Source organism: Peromyscus maniculatus, chromosome 4, assembly GCF_049852395.1.
Source record: "Peromyscus maniculatus bairdii isolate BWxNUB_F1_BW_parent chromosome 4, HU_Pman_BW_mat_3.1, whole genome shotgun sequence".
Taxonomy (NCBI): domain Eukaryota; kingdom Metazoa; phylum Chordata; class Mammalia; order Rodentia; family Cricetidae; genus Peromyscus; species Peromyscus maniculatus.
In genome coordinates this window covers 68363157-68384140 of record NC_134855.1, presented here as the reverse complement: position 1 = coordinate 68384140, position 20984 = coordinate 68363157, and the positions used below count along the sequence as shown (strand labels likewise).

General features: G+C 44.1%; 1 protein-coding gene across 7 annotated transcripts in view; it reads left to right on the top strand.

Annotated features, from left to right (window-relative positions):
- The window catches only part of Cstpp1 (centriolar satellite-associated tubulin polyglutamylase complex regulator 1), a 164542-nt gene that overhangs the window by 30948 nt on the left and 112610 nt on the right, over positions 1-20984 (top strand). For all 7 annotated transcript variants that reach the window (XM_076569969.1, XM_076569968.1, XM_076569974.1 and 4 more), the window contains one exon: positions 1424-1526. In XM_076569969.1, the coding sequence (XP_076426084.1) occupies positions 1424-1526 (103 nt within the window). The remainder of the gene's footprint in view (positions 1-1423; positions 1527-20984) is intronic.

The following is a 20984-nucleotide window of genomic DNA, read 5'->3' as shown; positions in this document are numbered from 1 at the left end:
AAGTTACATAGCTTTGTACACTTGATAAAGCCCCAAACAAATGTAAATTAAGTAACTATTCAAAATTAAGCTACAAAAGGCAGTCACTCAAACCCAGGTCTTTCTAAATTTAATATACTATTACACTGGGCACAGAAGCACAAGCCCTTATTCCCAACACTTGAGAGGGAGGCAGATCTCTGTGAGTTCAAGGCCAGCCTAGTCTGCATGGTGATCCCAGACCAGCCAAGGCTATATACTGAGATCATATCTCAAAAAAATAAACAGCCGGGCGGTGGTGGCGCACGCCTTTAATCCCAGCACTCGGGAGGCAGAGGCAGGCGGATCTCTGTGAGTTCGAGGCCAGCCTGGGCTACCAAGTGAGTCCCAGGAAAGGCGCAAAGCTACACAGAGAAACCCTGTCTCGAAAAATCAAAAAAAAAAAAAAAAAAAAAAAAAAACAAATAAATCGTATCTCTTTACCTCTCTATCTCTCTGTCTACCTATGTCTATCTATCTTTACAAGACTGTGTTTTTGACAAAAACAGATTTTAATTGTTAACATTATTGTACATTATTGGTTTTTGTGGGGTTTTTTTTGTTGTTTTGTTTTGTTTTGGTTTTTGGTTTTTTGAGACAGCGTTTCTCTGTGTAGTTGTGGTGCCTGTCCTGGATCTCGCTTTGGTCTGGCCTCAAACTCACAGAAATCCGCCTGGCTCTGCCTCCCGAGTGCTGGTATTAAAGGAGTGCCCGGCAATTATTGTACTATTATACAAATTAATTGGTTTTACTGTGACCTTTCCAGATACATATGACCTCATGCATTGATCATATCCACGCTCCCTTCTCTGCCCTCTGTGTCCCACCCCCTCTGATCCTTTCCTCAGTCCCTAACAACCCCTTCCATACTTGTCTTTCTATGTCAAACTTGTATTGACAAGTTTGTGATTAATTCACACATTTCCTAGTAACAACAAACGCAGGTTGTGTATATCTAATAATAAGTATACCTAATAAGTTCTTGCTGTTTCCCAAGGTTAAATGATGTACATCTATAACAGCACTGACATTTTCATGTTCCTTAACCTTTTCCAGTGACTTTTTAAAATTAGAGATCTGAATTTTCTTTAGGATCAGACCATCCATTTCCTGGAATATATTTTTGCTCATGCACAGATGGGAGAGGATGAAGGAAGGAGCCTGCAGGAAAGAGGGGCTGACACTCCTGGTTATTGAAAACACGAATGGGGGCTGGTGCTGACAGCTGGTCATGTCTTTCACTCTTTGGGATCATAGCTCAGTTATGGCCAGCAAGCCGCTTCTCTCTTCTATTCCACTCCCCCAGGACAGAGATAACGCCTTGACTTACATGCCCTCTCATTGGGATTGGGAGAACTCGGTTTTTCTAATCTCTCCCATTTTCCTTTCTTTTTTCTGATTGCAGCTCAGCGACATGTCCTCACGTACATGGAGGATGCCGTGTGCCAGCTTCTGGAGAACAGGGAGGACATTAGCCAGTATGGCATTGCCCGCTTCTTCACTGAATAGTGAGTACATGGTGCTTTGCTAACTGGACAGGCCCAAAGGAGGTACTTGGAAGCAGGCAGGATGCATGAACCAGTGATTATATGTAGGCCAGTGGTGATGACGTAGTAGCAGTGACTCTTGGCTGGTAGGTAGGCTGAAGGCTGCCCAATGTGTGTAGGAACATGAACAGCTTTGGTGCAGCTACTTTGTTTGATGATGTGTCTAGTGGATGGTCAGGACTGTAGTGATTTCTTGATCCGTTAGGTGTGTTTCTTTAGGTTCCTTGTGACTTTTGTTTGTCGGTTTTCCTTTTTTTTTTTTTTCCTGGTTTTTCGAGACAGGGTTTCTCTGTGTAGCTTTGCGCCTTTCCTGGATCTTGCTCTGTAGACCAGGCTGGCCTCGAACTCACAAAGATCCGCCTGCCTCTGCCTCCTGAGTTCTGGGATTAAAGGCGTGCGCCACCACCGCCCGGCTCAGTTTTCCCTTTTAAGATTAATTTATTTTTAAATTTTATGTGTAAGAGTGTTTTGTCTGCATGTGTATCTGTGTACCATGTGCATACCTGGTGCCCATGGAGTCCAGAAGAAGGCGTCTGACTCCCTGGAACTGGAATTACGGACGGTTGTGAATCACCATGTAGGTGCTAGTCAACTGGCCTCTGCAGTAGTGGCCTGTGCTCTTAGTCACTGAGCCAGCCACTTTCCAGTCCCATCCCTCTGACGATTTTCACTTTCCCTGTTCGTCACAATACTCCCTCTGATTTCGTCTATTTGCTGACCATTGTCACAGCTGTTCTTTGTAGTGGACTTGGTTTGGATGGTGTGCCTGTGCATTTTCTTTTCACAGGATGTTGCACTAATTGCGTAATGGTTATATATTTTTGAAAGTCATACTTCATTGTAAAGTATATTGAGTGTTTGAAAGTCAACATGATTACTATTTTGAGACTATTATCAAATGGTTTTTAAGGTAATCACTTTAAAACATTTTAATCTTTATGAAAGGTTATGCTAAAGAAACACAAAACAGTATCATTTTTACTGGTTATTTTATGTTTACTAGTATTATTACAAATATACCTTTACTATTGTATATAATTTTTCTGTGTTTTTGGAACATTCCAAGAATGGGGGAGTTAATCTCTGCCAGCTTCCTTTTAAGGCAATTCAGAACTGAAGTCCCATCTTCCGTGAATACAAAAGTGTCTTTTTCCGCTATCAGCTCTCCAGAGGCTCTTTGGACACCAGACAGCTGTCCTAACAGCCTGACCATCATGGGTTGTAATTAAAGGAATATTTGACTCTCCCTAGCTCTTCTGCTGTGATAGAGTTCTCAGAAATAAAATCGGTGGAATGTAGATTTCTTTTTCTTCTTCATTTTTCCTCCCTCCCTCCCTGCTTCCCTCCCCTCTCCCTCCCTCCCTCTCTCCCTCCCCTCCCTCCCTCCCTTCCTTCTTTTCTTTCTCTCTGTATGGTACTATGGATAGAACCTGGTGTCTTACTTATGTTAAGTAAGCATGTTACCAACGAACCACTTTCCCAGTCTTAAAATCTAGATGTTTTTATCCATTGGGATTTTTAGTTTCGGGGGATAAACAAGTGTCTTGGGAAGAGAGCTAGTCTCTTCACTCAGTCTTCCACAGAGGACGAAGTAGAGACAGGGGACTTGCTTGTTCTCATGCTGTGGACTGATGAGAACAAGGTGGGCAGAGAATAAAGCCTGAGATTGCATAGCCACGGTTGCCTTCACAGAGCTGATAAAGGTCGGGTTTCTAGGCCATTTAATCTGTATCAGCTCTTTGGCAGCTCTTTGCCGAGTGAAATCCGACTCTTCTGGGGATGCTCTTCCCAGCCTTCTTCCATCCACCTGCCCCATCTCCTTTGTGAGTCTTCCCACTGCTTTGCCGGCTTCTTGTGGATGGGCATCATTTCTTCCCACCTCTGTTTTCCCAGCATGGTGTCGCGTGCACTAGCATGTAAGGATGTTGGTGGAAGTGTTAGTAAACATGTCTTGCGTCAGTAACTACATTCTTAGCTATGGCATACTTGTCTACTACTCTTATTCTTGATCCTCTTATACTATTTTTCGGAAAGTAAAGCTCTATATTCTTCCCTTCAAGAAATACACAGTGTGTCTAGTCCTTCGAAAGCAAACTGCACTGGCCTGTGTAAGTGATCCTGAGCTCTAGAGCGCCAGAATGCTCTTGATTCTTGATAGGTTTTGAGGTGTTTTTTTTTTTTTTTAATTTAATCTACTAATACACTGTTGAAAAAAAATCAAGATTTTTTTCATAATACTGAGAGAAATCTAGTTGCCAAGTGAGCTTTTTCTCGTTCTCAGAAAACTATAATTTCTGTCAGGTATGTGTACAGCACATACCTGACACTTCTACAGCTCTGGCTCGAGGTAAGTCATTCTGATATGTCAAAAGTGAACCAGCATCAAAGCCATGAAGACATTTAAGAGAAAAAAAGGACTTAAAGCTCTGGCAGAATGGGAAGTAGACCCAAATGGTGGAAGCTTCTGGCTTTACTATGTGAATGTGACTTACCTAGAGAAAATGTTCTCCTTCAGTGATTCATGAGAACAGAGCACCACTCTCTCAAGAAGCTGTTCTCTGTTGGCTGACCTAAGCAGATTTCTGGACACTCGGCAGAAATAGCCTCATTTGAGATGAGTTTAACAAAGCTCTACATACTAACTGCCACTAATAATGATGACCTTGTGGGCAGTTCTTAAACTTACACTGTGCCTTCTCTGTTACACGTCTTTGAACTAGATGTGATTGTTACCCCTATTTTATTGATGGGGGCTCCTCAATTTAAAGGTAAAAAGCTTCAAGTTGAAAATCTAATACCCGTCATCGAGTTAAGAAATCAGCATTGTCTGCAATATTCCCAAGTCTACTGTTCTCTACTGCCTCCAAGCTACTTTCCTGCCTAATGTTACAGGAAGTCTTCATCATTAGTGTTTTTTAAGTCTCTTATTGTCTGTACAACTCCTGAATTCTCCCTGGGAACTACATCATCCAAGGTTATCCTGTAGCCTTTCTGGTAACCTCATTTCTTTGAAATTTAAGTATCTAGCATTGTTATTCAAGGAGATCAATTACAGCTGTCTTTAAATAACAGTAAGTATGACTTTTTGTTACTGTTTTTCAAGACAAGCTTTCTCTGTATAGCCCTGGCTGGCCTGGAACTTAACTCTGTAGACCAGGTTGGCCTCAAACTCACAGACATCTGACTGCTTTTGTCTCCCAAGTGCTGGGATTAAACACATGCGCCACCATTGCCTGGTTAACTTCTGCCGACTTTCTAAACAGCATGTGAACTGTACACTCCATCTCAAGGCTGTGCGTTTTCACACGCTGAGTGACAGGTGTACACTCCATCATCTCAAGTCTGCATTTTCACACGGTGAGTGACAGGTGTTTCTCAGAGGCCTTTCCGCTGGTTTGTCCTCTCGCCTGTGATGTCACTCTTGAGAGTTCATGGTTTCAAACAAGTCCATAGTGAAAGGTCTTGAATGAAGGGTTCAAGAGGGACACCGAGGTAGATTGTTGGGGACATGGAGTTTATCAAAAGAGTTATTAACTCCATAGACAGACAGAGAACGTAGCAGGGGCTCTGAGGAGAGTCCAGACTCCTCCATCAGAGACAGACAGAGAGCGTTGCTGGGCTCTGAGGAGAGTCCAGACTCCTCCATCAGAGACAGACGGAGGGCGTTGCTGGGGCTCTGAGGAGAGTCCAGACTCCTCCATCAGAGACAGACAGAGGGCGTTGCTGGGGCTCTGAGGAGAGGTGGTCAGGGCCCACATGGCAGAAGTGGGAGTCTGTTCTTTCACCTTTCTGAAGATGGTTGGCTTTACAGCACTGGTACAAGCCTGTAGCCTGGTTCTCTGATGCCCATGCAGGATGCAGGGAAATGGATGGGGAACAGAATGTGTAACAACCGATCCTCCCTTTGATGTATACTCAGTTCCCCAGGTGTGAGATTTGGGTACCTGGAGTCTTAGGGACCCAGAGGACATTGACGGAGGAGGATGCCCCGTGGGAATCTGTGGAAGGGAAGGGCTGCTGAGTGTACTGTGGCCTGAACAGCAGCTGGATTCTAAAACTGCATTCTTAGGGTGGGTATCCCAGCAAATCTCAATAAACTGTAAAACAGTGGCTGCCCAGCACCGTTTGTGGCCCCAAGGCTGAGCCCTCAAGAGCTTGGAAGCAGGGAGGCACATCCCAGAGGGTCTTCTTCTGTGCTGTATGTAATGTCTACCTGTGGATGTTGTCCTCCAAACAGGAAGGGCGAAAGGAATTCACATTGAGGTGCTTCTCTAAGAATAGGCCAGGTCAGCCCTGGATCAGGCTCTCTGAAGACATGTGTCCAAGGAAATGAGGTGAGGTAGCTGTGACTTAGAGACCGCAGCAGAGTGTGACCAGGTTCTTGTGGTAAGGATAAAATGAAAACCGTCACATTTTAAGACATTGGAAAATAATGAGGAGAGAAAAAAACAGACTGAAATTTGAGAATTGCTATCAGGATTAGGGACCATTCCTCCACGGTTAATTGATAGTTACAGCTCTGCGGCATCAGAGAGCTTGACCTCCACATCCTAATATAGAAAAGAGCAACACTCTGTGGTCCTGGTCATTGGGCCAGAAGGTCTTTTTGTTTCACTATGCTCTGTTTGTTATTGTGGCCATTTTCAGTTTTTATCAAGTTTAGATGGGGATTGGTTTGGATGCAAGGGCAAGAAGTACATAGACTGCCTTCATTGATAATTTGTTAATTTTTTAGATTTATTTATTTATTTCTAAATGTATGAGTGTTTTGTCTGCATGCATGTATATACTGTGTGTGTGCCTGGTGCCTGCAGAGGTCATAGGAGGACACTGGATCCCCCAGAACAGGAACTGTGGATGATTGTGAGCCACCTTGTGGGAGCTGCTGCTGGAAGAACCCAGGTCCACTGCAGGAGCATCAAATGCCCTCCAGCCCTCAGAGAGGTTTATCTTAAAGATAAAATCACAAGCCAGCATTTACTTAAATACCCATTTTATTTCATTTTTTCTCCCAAAACCAGCTAGGCAAACTCCAAACTCTGCATCTCCATGTCTGATGTCAAAACGCTCTCCATATCTCTACTCCATTTAACGTTGTTGGCTGCAACACATTTCTTTCTCTTGGGCTGGTTCCACTTCCTGCTAGCAGCTCTCCTTGGCAGGTAGCCCACAACTCTGGCATCTCCAACATCTTGGGTTCTCCAAGGCAATCCAAGCTTCAACTTCACAGCTTCACACAATGTCTTCTCTACGAGGCCTCCATTCAGGGACATCCCTGACACATGCCTGGCCTCAGTAGCTTTATTCCATAACTCCTTTCTTCTGTCCTTAACTCTAAAGTAAGAACTATGTGGCTGAAGCTGCCAAGTTCTGCTGCTTGCTGGGGCTGGAACATGGCACCTTGTTTTATTACATCTTCACCAGCTTTCTGTCCTTTACTGCTTAAGCTTGGCTGTAGACCAGGCTGGCCTCGAACTCACAGAGATCTGCCTGCCTCTGCCTTCCGAGTGCTGGGATTAAAGTCATGTGCCACCACCGCCCGGCTCTTAATCTGTTTATCTCCTTGAACACTGAATTTAGCTCCATTCTACTTTCTGGTGCTCTTTTTAACTCCTCAAAATTTTAATTTTGTAGTTTACTCTGCTCAGCTTGCTCCTTCTCATTATAAATCTTCATTAGAGTTACCACTAAAAACCACAAGACAGAGTCTATACTAGGCTGCTTTGAGACTTCTTCTGTCAACAGAATTAATCCAAAATTCTTCATTTTAGCCTCATGCAGACTCTTTGAACAAGGGCAAAAGGCAGCCATGTTCTTCACCAAAATATCACAAGAATGATCTCTAGGCAACATACTAAAATTCTTCTCCTCTGTAACATCTTGAGTGAGTCCCCCCATAGTTCAAATCACTCTCAGCACCTGTCTTCCATGCTCCTACTAGTAGGGCCATTAAACAGTGCTTAAAGGATTCCACTGCTTTCCAAACCCCAAGTACCAAAGTCTAAATTCCTCCAAACAGTCGCAAGGCCAGACCTACCACAGCAATACTCTAGCCCCTGGTACCAACTTCTGTCTTAGTTAGGGTTTCTATTGCTGTGAAAATACACCATGACCACAGCAACTCTTACAAAGAAAATAATTGGGGTGGCTCGCTTACTGTTTCAGAGGTTCAGTCCATTGTCATCATGACAGGGAGCATGGTGGTGTGCAGGCAGACGCAGTGCTGACGTAGTACTGGAGTAGCTGAAAGTCTTACATCTTGCAGGCAACAGGAAGTCAAACTGTCTGTCACACTGAATGAAGCTGGAGCAAAAGAGACCTCAAAGCCCACCTCCACAGTGACATACTTCTCCAACAAGGTCATACCCACTCCAACAAAGCCACGCCTCCTAATTTCCCCCTAATCTCCCTATGAGATTATGGGGGAAATTACATTCAAACTACCATAGCCTATATTAGGAAAAAGATAAGGTGCATACTTTATGGACACCGTGCTTTAACTGATGATGGTAAGAGCTGTAATCGGTGAATGCTGTGTGCTAAGCAGTGTGCTCACACACTGTTATTTCATTTCCACGTACTTATGAGGGAGGGTATTACTATTGTTCTCATTCACACATTTGGAAATTCAGATACATAGAAGTGACATTCTGAAGGATATACAGCTGACAACTCTAATGAGATAAATACCAGGAAAGTAACCAGGGTAGTATGGTTTATAGGATGCCTTGAAGACTCTTGGAAGAAAAGACACTGAGAACGATCTCCTAAGAGTCAGTAACATATTTCACAGAGTAACTCCCCTTCTCTTTGTCTGCCTTGATTACCTGCTCTGCCTGTGCCAGGAAAGATCATTTTATTTTAGCTTTTGCGCTTCTGTGTTCTTGGCAAGGGCTGTTTCAGGGAACAAGCCAAGGCCCATGCTCTACTGGACTGGCTGTCTGAACAAAGGGTGGTGGCCTGCCTCGTGCCTTACTCACATTTGATCAGTCCTAAAGCAGTCAGAGAAATTATTCGTGTTATCTTTCATGCAGTATAAATGTGGAAATGGAGATTTTCTTTATCAGGTTTTAAGACACGTACAACAGTTTCATTCTCAGACATCGTAAGCACCAGAATTCAACTGGGAAGTTGAATGCTTTTTTGGATTACTGTCATAAAAGCTGCAGCATCAAATTCCTTCTTTATTGTCCTGATTAGAATAAATCCATGAAATGTGAATCTTATTAATTCACTCACTCATAGAGGGAAAAATCCCAGTAGTACATATTCATAAATCCCTGAATATATCATTGTAATAAAAACAATCCATGGTTGGAAGTGCAGAATGCAGGGGCTGGAGAGCACTTCCTGCTCTTGCAGCGGGTCTGGGCCCAGTTCCCAGCCACCACATAGCAGCTCACAACTGTCTGTAACAGCAGTCCAATGGGACCTAACGCCTTTGGGCCTCCCTGGGCGCTGCCAGGCACCATACACATGACGTCATAAACACGGATTATTCTTCTTTTATAAGACAAGTACTCCAAGGCCTGTGAACGGCCTAGAACAACCAGGGCAAAAACTTACATTTCTAAAATTGTCGGATTTGTCAGACTTACCCAGCATCTCCCAGGTAAGTGATGCTGTTTTGATTTGTCCTGTGCCCATGGAAGCAGAGACGCAGAGGACCGGGCAACAAGAAACACATCTGAGACTTGCAGCTCATGGCTTTGAATCAGGATGGACTTCAGACGTCTCTGGGCCATTTCTGCCCCATGATTTCTCCACTTATTGTTGTTAAATTAAGTCAAAATGTGGTGTAGTGAAGTAATGGTGACTAATCCTATTATAGGCTTCTTCAAAAGGGGTAGTGCTTCTTCCAAGAGCCAGCCCCCTCCTGCCTTTTTTCCGTAGTTCAGTTCTTAGCTAGAGTTGACACATTGTAACTGAAAAGTACCCATTTCTCATTGTCAGCAGCTGGATTCTCAGAGACTCAGAATTGCTAGGAATAGATTTTTGTCTTCAGTTAAAGCTATACTGTCCTGTTACTGGCCTAGTCACTTCTGTTAAAGTGCCATTTGTGAACTCCAGGGGCTTCTGGTTCTTTTCTAGATTAGCAGAGGTGTGCTGTAGCAGAAACACTCCATTGAGTTACGTGTCACAAGTTTCTGTTTGCCACGGAAAGATCCAGAGTCATGGAGGATACAGGGACTGTGGAAAGATCCAGAGTTATGGAGCATACAGGGACTGTGGAAAGATCCAGAGCCATGGAGGATACAGGGACTGTGGAAAGATCCAGAGTCATGGAGGATACAGGGACTGTGGGAAGATCCAGAGTCATGGAGGATACAGGGACTGTGGAAAGATCCAGAGTCATGGAGGATACAGGGACTGTGGAAAGATCCAGAGTCATGGAGGATTCAGGGACTGTGGAAAGATCCAGAGTCATGGAGGATACAGGGACTGTGGAAAGATCCAGAGTCATGGAGGATCCAGGGACTGTGGGAAGATGCAGAGTCATGGAGGATTCAGGGACTGTGGGAATATGCAGAGTCATGGAGGATTCAGGGACTGTGGAAAGATCCAGAGTCATGGAGGATTCAGGGACTGTGGGAAGATCCAGAGTCATGGAGGATTCAGGGAATGTGGGAAGATCCAGAGTCATGGAGGATCCAGGGACGGTGGAAAGATCCAGAGTCATGGAGGACCCAGGGACTGTGGGAAGATGCAGAGTCATGGAGGATTCAGGGACTGTGGGAAGATGCAGAGTCATGGAGGATTCAGGGACTGTGGAAAGATCCAGAGTCATGGAGGATTCAGGGACTGTGGGAAGATGCAGAGTCATGGAGGACCCAGGGACCGCCGACTGTGGGAAGATGCAGAGTCATGGAGGACCCAGGGACTGTGGGAAGATGCAGAGTCATGGAGGATCCAGGGACTGTGGGAAGATGCAGAGTCATGGAGGACCCAGGGACTGTGGGAAGATGCAGAGTCATGGAGGACCCAGGGACTGTGGAAAGATGCAGAGTCATGGAGGACCCAGGGACTGTGGGAAGATGCAGAGTCATGGAGGACCCAGGGACTGTGGGAAGATGCAGAGTCATGGAGGACCCAGGGACTGTGGGAAGATGCAGAGTCATGGAGGACCCAGGGACCGCCGACTGTGGGAAGCCCACCCTCCTTCAGCCCTTCTTGTCACCAGTACAGAAAGCCATGGGCAAGCAGCACTTGACCTGCTAACTGAGGGAGCGATTTCACAGCCCACTGGTCCCCTAAGCACTGAGAGGTCAGAGTCAAAGGTTACAGAAGTAGTAACTGGTCCCATTTTCCTGTCAGGAAAGACCCTGCTACCTCCTCACCTCTGCCTTTCCCAAGGTAAGAGGAACTCAACTGCTAGGAAACCGGTAAGAGGAAGTGAAGTTCTCCTAAGACCCACTAATAATGGTTGTTTTCATGCGAGCTGCTCTTGCAAATAGCTGCTATAAAACCTAGGTATAATTCTTCACACTCAAATATTCCTCCTCAGAGAAATAACTTGATTTTTTGCAATCTATAAATAATTTAAAGGACCCACTTAGTCCAAGCCCTCATCCTCCCTGTCCACCACAACTCTGCTGATTCCCAGAGTACCCTCTGGTAATCAAGTAGACACACACAAATATGAGCCAACAAATCTGCTGTACTATTAATAACATAAAATAGCCCATCAGAAGTTAACAAATGTGACTTATCAACAGAGCAATTTAAATTCTTCTGGGCTTTTAATTGTCTCCATAATTTCCCCAGAACTCTCAAAGCTCTCTGGTGGGCGAGGCGGTGGGGGGGGGGCAGCCTTGGCAGAAGAACAGGGAAAGAATGACAGTCTGACCCTGTAAGCAGCTCTTTAATAACTGGGATGGGGTGGCAGAGACAGAGGAGAAGGAAGGGCAGTTAGGATGTCTTCCCTGAGAAAAGGAAATGAAAGGCAGTGAAGCCTCCCTGTACTGCTGGGAGTTACTGGAGCGTTTGCTCATTTCTCAGCTCCCAGCCCACAGCAGGTGCCTCTTGAGCCAAGAACCTGCCACAAACAAATTGTTCTCAGGATCTGTCAGAGTCAGAGTCCACCTATTCCTCCCTGAATCACAGCCAGAGCTGTGATTCCTTTCTTTGAACATCAGATGCGGATGCTGTCTTATCAGAAAAAGCTTGTGAATTTATTTTATGAGAGTAGATTCCAAGATTGCTGAGTTCTGGGGCTGACAGTAGAGATGATAGCAGTTTGGGTCAAACATGGTTTCCTGCATGATTATAGAAGTTACAGAAACAGCTTTGACTTCCTCCCTTAGTCTCTTCCCCCCCATGCCCACCAAGGTAGGGTTTCACTATGTAGCCCTGGCTAGCCTAGACTTTGCTATGTAGACCAGGCTAGCCTGGAACTGCAGCAAGCTTCCTGCCTTTGCCTCCCAAGTGCTGGGATTACAAGTGTGCCTCATGATCATTGCCTTGTCATTAAGTGCCACCAACAGTAAATATCTTGGTTAATGTCTCTGGTGTGATTTTCCAGGTCTAGATTATCACCAGGAATGATAATACCTGTCTCACGGGATATAGCCAAATCAAATAACACATGAAGTATCTAGCCATATCCAGTTAGCTTTTGGTGTGTGCCTTCTGGCCTAGCTGCAATTTGCTTCTTCTGCTTTGTTATTTCTTGGAAAATCATAATCTTCCTCTTCTCACTCTTTAAATGGCATCAAAACTGAATTGATTTCAAGATTGAGGACTCCGTTATCTCCTGTTTTTATAATGCTTCTTCCTCCCCCTGCATTTGTGTAGCTTTGGGGATATCCAAACAGCTGATGATTTACCATGTGACTACTTTCCACTTAGTGCTACCCATTTGATGGTTCATTCAGATAATTGCCTAACAAAGCTTTTCTTTCTTTCTCTCTCTAAATGATTTACTTAATTTTACTTTTCTTGTGTGTTGTTGTGTCTGTGTGAAGGTGTCAGATCCCCTAGAACTGGAATCACAGACAGTTGTGAGCTGCCATGTGGGTGCTGGGAATTGAACCTGGGTCCTCTGGAAGAACAGCCAGTGCTCTTAGCCACTGAGCCATCTCTCCAGCCCCTTCTTGCTTGCTTGATTGCTTTCTCTCTCTCCTCTCTCTCTTTTCTCTCTCTGTCTGTTCTTCCCTCCCTCCTTCCATCCATCCCTCCCTCCCTTCTTCCCTCCTTCACTCCTTCTCTTTCTCCTCGTTCTTCACTTATCTTCACTGTCTACATCCAGTTTCCTCTCCCTCTTAAGATTAAGAAGTGTCAAGGTGTACTGGGAGACCTGAGTCCCAGCTTGTATGGTTTCTCCTCTTTACTCTAGCTGGGTTGTGTTGAGGGTAATGAAAAGCAGACCTTCTCCACTGAGGCCGTTGCTCCTCATGCTGGCAGCCACACTCCAGCCTCTGAGCAGTTGGAACGTATCGAGAAACCACAGAGCCCAGAGAGAGCATTCTACAGGCATTTCCACACAGGGGGAATCTATTTACACCACACAAGCTGCAGTTTACATGTGTGTGAGTAATTGTTTATCTGCACACTCTCATACTTCACCTAATATGTAATACACATGCCCTGTCAAGAGGGTTTAACTAAGTACTACTATGTCCAGATTGCCCTGCACATCCATCTGCTAACTTGATATAAAGAAAAGGGATACTATGGGAAATTTGATGTCAAAACCGCCTTGTTAAGAGTGTTTTTCTTAGTCCAGTGTGATGTTTAGAATTGTAAACCATACAGGTCTGATCCCCAAACACTGTTTCTTGCACATTTCTCTGACTAACCGTTTTCTTCATTCCTGTACTGTGACAGAGCATCGTGTGTGCTCTGCATCAGTGGGAATGGGCCTGTAGAGAGCTGTACTCTGGCACAGGACAATGCTTACAGAGGGGCAGACAACTGCAGCACACATCAGATCTTCTGCAGTAGCATTAAACTGTGCGGACTAGTGCTAAGAACTGAAAACAAGGAGAAAGAATGGGTCTTAGTTAAATAGGGCACTGTAGAGGAGCCTTTCTTTTTTAGTTTTTCCTCCTTTTTTTATTAAGAGATTTCTATTCATTTTACATACCAACCACAAATTTCCCTGTCCTCCCTCCTCCCACCCCCTATCCCTCCCCCACAACCCACCCCCCATTTGCACCTCCTCCAAGGCAAGGTCTCCCATGGGGAGTCAGCATGGTACATTCAGTTGAGACAGGTCCAAGCCCCTCCTCCCTGCACCAAGGCTACGCAAAGTGTCCTACCATAGGCACTAGGCTCCAAAAAGCCGGCTCATGCACTAGGGACAGGTCCCGATCCCTCTGCCTGGGGGCCCCCTAAACAGTTCAAGCTAAACGACTGTCTCGCTTTCTTTATTGGGAAAGACAAACAGAATTTGGATAGGGAAAAAAGGGAACTTTCAGTTTGGCATGAAGTCAAGGTAGTGTAGTGGTTAAGAGTATGAGACTTTAAGCCAGGCGGTAGTGGCGCACGCCTTTAATCCCAGCATTCGGGAGGCAGAGGCAGGTGGATCTTTGTGAGTTCGAGACTAGCCTGGGCTACCAAGTGAGTGCCAGAAAAGGAGCAAAGCTACAGAGAGAAACCCTGTCTCGAAAAACCAAAAAAAAAAAAAAAAAAAGAGTATAAGACTTTAATGTTTGAGGGCCTGTCAGTGTGACTTGGGGCAGGTTGCTTATCTTCGGGTATAAAATAATGAGATTCATACATAAAAATAAGTTTGTTACCAAATTGTTAGAAGGAAGGATTAAATAAGGTAATGAATGTGAAGTGCTTGGTGCTCTGCCTGAGATGTAGTGGGTGGTGGATGAGCTGGAGCCAGTTACTGTCGATACACACATTCTCAAGTATTGACTGGGTGCCTGTGCCTTCATCAGTGTTCTAGAGACTGAGGATATAGCAGTGAATAAAACAGATGAGAAATCCCAACCCTCGTGGAAATTCTATTCTGAAATTGTTGTTTTAAAATTTTTTAGGTTTATTTTATGTATATGTGCTTTGCCTGCATACATGTATGTGAACCATGTACATACCTGGTGCCTGAGGAGTCAGAAGAGGGCATTGGAACCCTGAACTGGAGTTAGGGATGCTTGTGAGCCTCCAAGTTGGTGCTGGGAACAGGTCCTGCATCCTCGAAAGAGCAGCAAGTGCTCTTAACCACTAAGCCATCTCTAGCCCCTGAAAATGGCTCTGACCCTGTCCCTTTTCATGTGTGTAAAATAGTGCTGGAATCATAAAACCTTGCAGGGCTACTGTGGAGCCCCTCCCTTGGTTCTGCTCGTCACTGATATATCTTCTGTAAGCAGGACGAAACTGTCAGCGTCAGTAACAATACGAACGGCAAGCTCAGGCTCTGGCTGTATCCAGGGTGGTGCACTTTCCTAGGGTGAGAGCTCTGCCCTGGCTTGGATCGCCAGCACCACAAGGCCGACCACTAACTGTAGTTCTCATAGGATTTTCACCTTCGTGCTTGAAGGGCAGTTTCTTCCTATGATAAAATAAAGGTTGGCAGGATTTGTACCATCAATCATTGTCTTGTCTTTCACTATCCTGGTGAGGGCTGCACCTTATTTTGCTCCTTAGAGTGTGACCTTTTCTTTATCTCTGGCTATGTTTTGGATATTTCCTCTTTGTCTTTGGGTTTGGGCACTTTTGATATACTCTGAATAGGATTGCTTTTTAAAGATATATTTAAACTATTTGGTGTTTAGTGCTTCTTAACCCTATAGTTTGATGTCTTACTTTATTTTTTTTTCACTTATTTATTTTGTGTGTATGTGTGTGCATGCCCACACAGTCATGAGTTCCACTACGCATGTGCAGAGGTCAGAAGACAACTTGAGGGAGTCATTCTCTCCCTTCACAGTGGGAGTTCCTGGACTGAGCTCGGGCATCAGGCCTGGCAGCAAGTGCCTCTGCTCCTCCCTAAGTCCTCTTGTTGGCACAGCTTGATTGTTCAGTATTGGTGAGTCTTCAAATAGGAGCTATTTGAACTTACTTCCTTTTCTCTCTATCCTGCTTCTTCGGGGATTCAAATTACTCAAATGCTAGAACTCTTCATGATGTCCTCTGTCTCTCATGTATTTTTCTGCATTTTCCTTAATTTTGTCTTTTAGGTTCTGTTTTGCATAGTTTATTTCCTAGTTCGTTAATTCTGTCCTCATTTGTATCTAAATGCTCTTCAGCCCCCCTTGCAAGCTTAATTCTGTACTAAGTTCTTCAGTTCAATCATTTCCTCTTAGGCTGGTGCCTCGTGTTTGTAATTCTACCACTCAGGAATCTGAGGCAGGAGGATAGTGATTTCAAAGCCAGCATTGGGGGTTGTATTGTTACCAGCACTCTATATGTTACCACGTGGCTTTACCTGTTTGCCATTCATGCTGCTCCCTGGATGCCAGGCTGGTATCTCCTGCTCAGCCTTCCTCTTCCCCCAATTCTCCTTGTCTTTTATCCCACCTATACTTCCCGCCTGGCTACTGGCCAGGCAGCATTTTATTTATCAACCAATCAGAGCAATACGTATTCACAACATACAGAACATTCCACAGCAAACTCATAAAGGAAGACATTCAATGGAGTGGCTGACAGTTTCAGAGTTTAGTCCATTATCATCGTGGTGGGACATGGTGGCCTGCAGGCAGACATGGTGCTGGAGAAGGAGCTGAGAGTTAATACATCTTGATCTGCAGGCAGCAGGAAGTGGTCTGAGATACTGGGTGTGGTTTGAACATATGTGAGACTTCAAACCCTGTGACCACAGTGACACACTTCCTCCAAAGCCACACCCACTCCAACAAAGCCACACCTCCCATTAGTGCCATTCCCTATGCGCTTATGGAGGCCAAGTACATTCAAACTACCACGAAGTGTTACTCTTATATACATAAAATGTTTGGAATTTGATTGCTGGCTAATGCCTTCCCTGGTAAAATCTTTCTTCTCTCAAGCTTCATGTGATTCCTAGGAAAGTTTTGAGAATTGCCAACAAAAATGATACACTATTACATATCAGAAGTTTTCAGGAAATGGCATCTAATCAGTTTCTCTGGATGGGATTCTATCAGCTTAATGGTTGCTAGAGGGCTGCTAAAAATACAACCCCCAATGCTCCATAAAGTAATACTGAGATATTTGCAGCAAAGGAAAAGTGAACATAATAAAACTGATTCTTGAGTGGTAGCAGAAGTGAAGTTGAAGCTTATTTTAGAAATTTGAATCATTTATTAGCCACAATTTTTCCCAAAATAACTATTTCTGTAAGTCTCTCAAATATTTCATTGCATTTTTCTTATGAATCTGAGAACTGTACCAGATGGTAAGAATTGCAGAGAAGAGGTCAGTGGCAGATAGAAAGATGGATGGAGGGAAGACAGGAATGTAAGTCTTTAGACCAGAAGAGGGCATTTAGAAATGGGGATTTCTTTTCTTTTCTTACTTTTTTTTTTTTTTTTTTTTTTGGTCTTTTGAGACAGGGTTTCTCTTTGCAGCCCTGGCTGCCCTGGAACTTGCATTGTAGACGAGGCTGGCCTTGAACTTACAGAGATCCCTCTGCTTCTGGCTCCCAAGTGCTGGGATTAAAGACTTGAGCCACCATGCCTGACAGAAATGTTGATTTTTTTAATTGCCCATGCTGTTTTGAGCATCAAGGGAAATAAGTTGATTTCAGGCAGAAGGGATAAGATAAACAGCCCATGGTAGACCCCGCCTTGACCCCAACAGGCTCAGTTCAGCTAACTCAATAAAGTGGCATCCCTCTCAATCTGCATCTGCCTCCCTCCCATTTTCCTGTTTTATCCTCCAGGTGGCCACTAGCAATTTGGGGCTTACGTTCTGAGTATAGGATGATAATGGAAAAAGAGACTTTCTTCCCAGCTCTAACAACAGCGGCCTGGGATTGATACTTATTGGGCTGTCTTGTGTCACATACACCAAGTCCAACCAGTTAGTGACCAGGAGAAAGGACTCCGCTGCTGACTGGACTGGCCTGTCCTTCATGGCCACCTTTGATTATTTTATAATCAGTATTCGAATACCGAAATTCTGCGTAACATGGTTTTTTGTTGTTACTACTTTGATGTTTTTTTATTTGTTTGTTTGTTTCCATTTTTTGAAACAGGATCGAATGTAACCCAGGTTGGCCTTAAACTTACTACATGTTTAAGACAGCCTAAACTACTGATTCTCCCGCCCACCTACCAGCTGCTGAGATACCAGGATTGTGCCACCACACTTGACTTTAAATATGTGTGCGTGTTCCAGATGAACATAATTTTTTTTAACATGCTAGACAGATGCTCTACCACCAAGCTATATCCTGAGTCTTTCCCTTTTTTTAATGGGAATCTTTTGTAGTTATCCTTTCCCAGTATCATATGTGTTAGATATGGATTATTTATGTTAGATTATTTTTTAATGGGAATCTTCTGTAGTTATCCTTTCCCAGTATCGTATGTGTTAGATACGGTGGCCAGCAGCTTCTCTCTTTTATTTCGCCATTATTCACAATGGAATAATGATATGTACCATAATGAGGAGCTAACCCAAGAAACTACAACAGAGGAACTTCATCTAAACCAGGACTTTATTTTTTATTAGTTTTTTAAAGTAAATGTACAAAATAACAGCTTTCTTTACAGCATTTTCATAGCATATTGTCTTATGCTCATATTGCTCCTCTGGTCCACTTTTCCCTTTTCTTCTCTCAAATCCTTTTCTTTTTAGTTTCATGTTACACACACACACACACACACACACACACACACACACACATCCAGGCTCCCCATATGAAAGAGAACACGTGATATTTATCTTTTCCCCCTCCTATTTCCCCTCTTCCCATGTTCCCTCTGCCACATCCCTTCACATCCTTCCTCTCCCAACACAGTTCCAGGCTTGATGTTCCTGACAAGATCACTGAGTTGGGGTTGATGCAGAATGCAGTCACATTAAGAGATGGAGTTCTACTTTGCTTGAGGAGCAATGGAAATCGTGGTCAGAGGGCAGCTGTGGCAGATTGTATTTCAGGGATACAGCAGCCAGTGTTCTAGGCTGCTTTCCCTTTCTGTATACTCAAGCTGCTACACTCAGAGTACAAAGGATGCTTAACTCCTGTTATTCTGGGTCTAGGACAGACACATTTAGTCCCATTAGAAATCCAGATCCTTGCCAGGCAGTGGTGGTGCACACCTTTAATCCCAGTACTCGGGAGACAGAACCAAGTGGATCTCTGTGAGTTCAAGGCCAGCCTGGTCTACAGAGAGATCCAGGACAGGCACCAAAACTACACAGAGAAACTGTGTCTCAATAAAACAAAAACAAACAAACAAACAAAAAATCCAGATCCTCTCTTTGATGGACAAAACCTTTATTTGCTAAAGATAAGCTTTGTATTTTCTTGGACATTCGATCACCAAACACTGGAGATCCTGCTTTTGTCTTTAGTTATAATCCCATCAAGCTAACCCATTAATTCCATGGATGGGAACTGGAAGACCATTTATTTGGCATGTGACAAAATATAGTGGAGGAAAGAAAAAATATCCCTCTGATATTTTCATGGAGGAATTTGAGGATTCAGGCTTTAGTTATAAATAACCAGATTAATGTGTTTAAATGCCTTCAATCACTCTTAAATGATTTCTTGTTTTGTATCATGCTTACAATATTTTAGAAATAACTAAAACAGTGGTTGGGAAATTCTGATGTGTATTAAAGATCTTTCAAAAACTTCACTCACTAATGGGATGAGTATTTGGGGCAATAGACAGGCAAACATGGGCTAGCTAACAGAGTGTGGCATTCTGTGTCCTGTGGTTACCACTCTCTCTCTCTCTTAGGAGGGGTGTGATTTACAGGCAGCTCTGTGGGGTGTGCTGTCTTTGTTTTGCAGGCTTTCTATGAAAAATGTCATCCAAGAAATAGCAAGCGGCACTAGGTGGTAATGCAGTATGGTGCCACATTAGGTTAGCCAGAGGTAAGGGTTGCTCTTGGGAGGCCGCATCATTTCTGCTAAGAGATTACTGCTTTGTTGGTGGGGTTTTTTGTTGTTGACCAATTAGAGAAACTAACTGCTATATTGATTCTGGCCAATTCTTGTCATCATTGGTCCTAAAGGCTCTTGTGAACCAAGAGCACCTGGCTGTTCTGAAAGCCTCCATCGTCAGTGATGGATGGATGCTCATCTCGTCCAAAGAACTCTTCTGGGTTCTTTCTTTCTTTGTTCTTTGCTTTGTTTTTTTTCTTTTTCTGAAGCACCTTCAAGCATTTCTGCACGGCTGCCCACCCTCTTCTGTTTTACCTCCTCCTGTTTACTGAATCCTGGATTTCCCAGCTCCCAACTGTAAGAAGGAGCTTTATTTCAGACTAGAAAGGGGCCCCCATATGTGGCCTATTATATCCATATCAACTTGCTTACCCTTTTCAAACAGCTATTGTCTTTTAATAGGGTCCTGCCTGGCAGGGGGAGTCCTTAATTCCTGCCATATAAGAATGGACAGCTTGAGTTACAGCGAGCTGCAGTTTGGTACTCTGATCAAAAGGCCTCTGTTGTTTTTAGAGGTTTTTTTCCCCTCTCTCTCTTTCTTTTTCTATATCCTGGACTAATAATTCAGCACAGCAAAGTCATTACAGGCTTTGAATTGAGAGCCGAGTGTTAAATTACTGACCTAGAATAAAAGAGATCTGGGGGGCTCTCAGGAAAGATAAAGGGATCCCAGCTAGAAAACTTGCAAGCCCAGCAACCTCACTTCTTAACAATATTATTTTTTTTAATCCTCTCTGTCTCCACAAGTCTTTTCTGGGATGAGGAAAGATCTCCTGCCAGAGAAACTAGGTTAGGAGCTCAGTGACATCTTCTGAGCTCATGAGCTGCGTAGGTGAAGGCCGCTCATGGGTGCCTCTGTCCTTTCTGGCCACTCCATGGCGTCAGTAAGTCCTTTTCTCCTGCCTTGGCCTCCGTCCTGTTTCTGCTGCCCCACCAGAATCCTGGTGACTGGGGAAATGAGAACTAAACAGTAGGAGTTTATTTGGCTTCTGGTTCTAGAGCAGTGCTTCTCAACCTTCCTAATGCTGCGACCCTTTAATCCAGTTCCTCCTGTTGTGTGACCCCAACCATAACATTGTTTTCATTGCTACTTCATAACTGGAATTTTGCTACTGTTATGAATTGCAGTGTAAATATCTGTGTTTTCCTATGGTTTTAGGCAACCCCTGTGAAAAGGTCATTTGACCCTAAAAGAGGTCATGACCCAAGGTTGAGAACCACTGTTCTAGAGGCTGGTAAGTCCAGGACTTAGGGCCGTATACACTGGGGGCGTTTTGCTGCATCATAACGAGGGAGACTCCACACTGTCGAGAACTTGAGAGTTTCAGAGACAAGCCAAGAGGAAAAGATGAACTTGCTCTTTT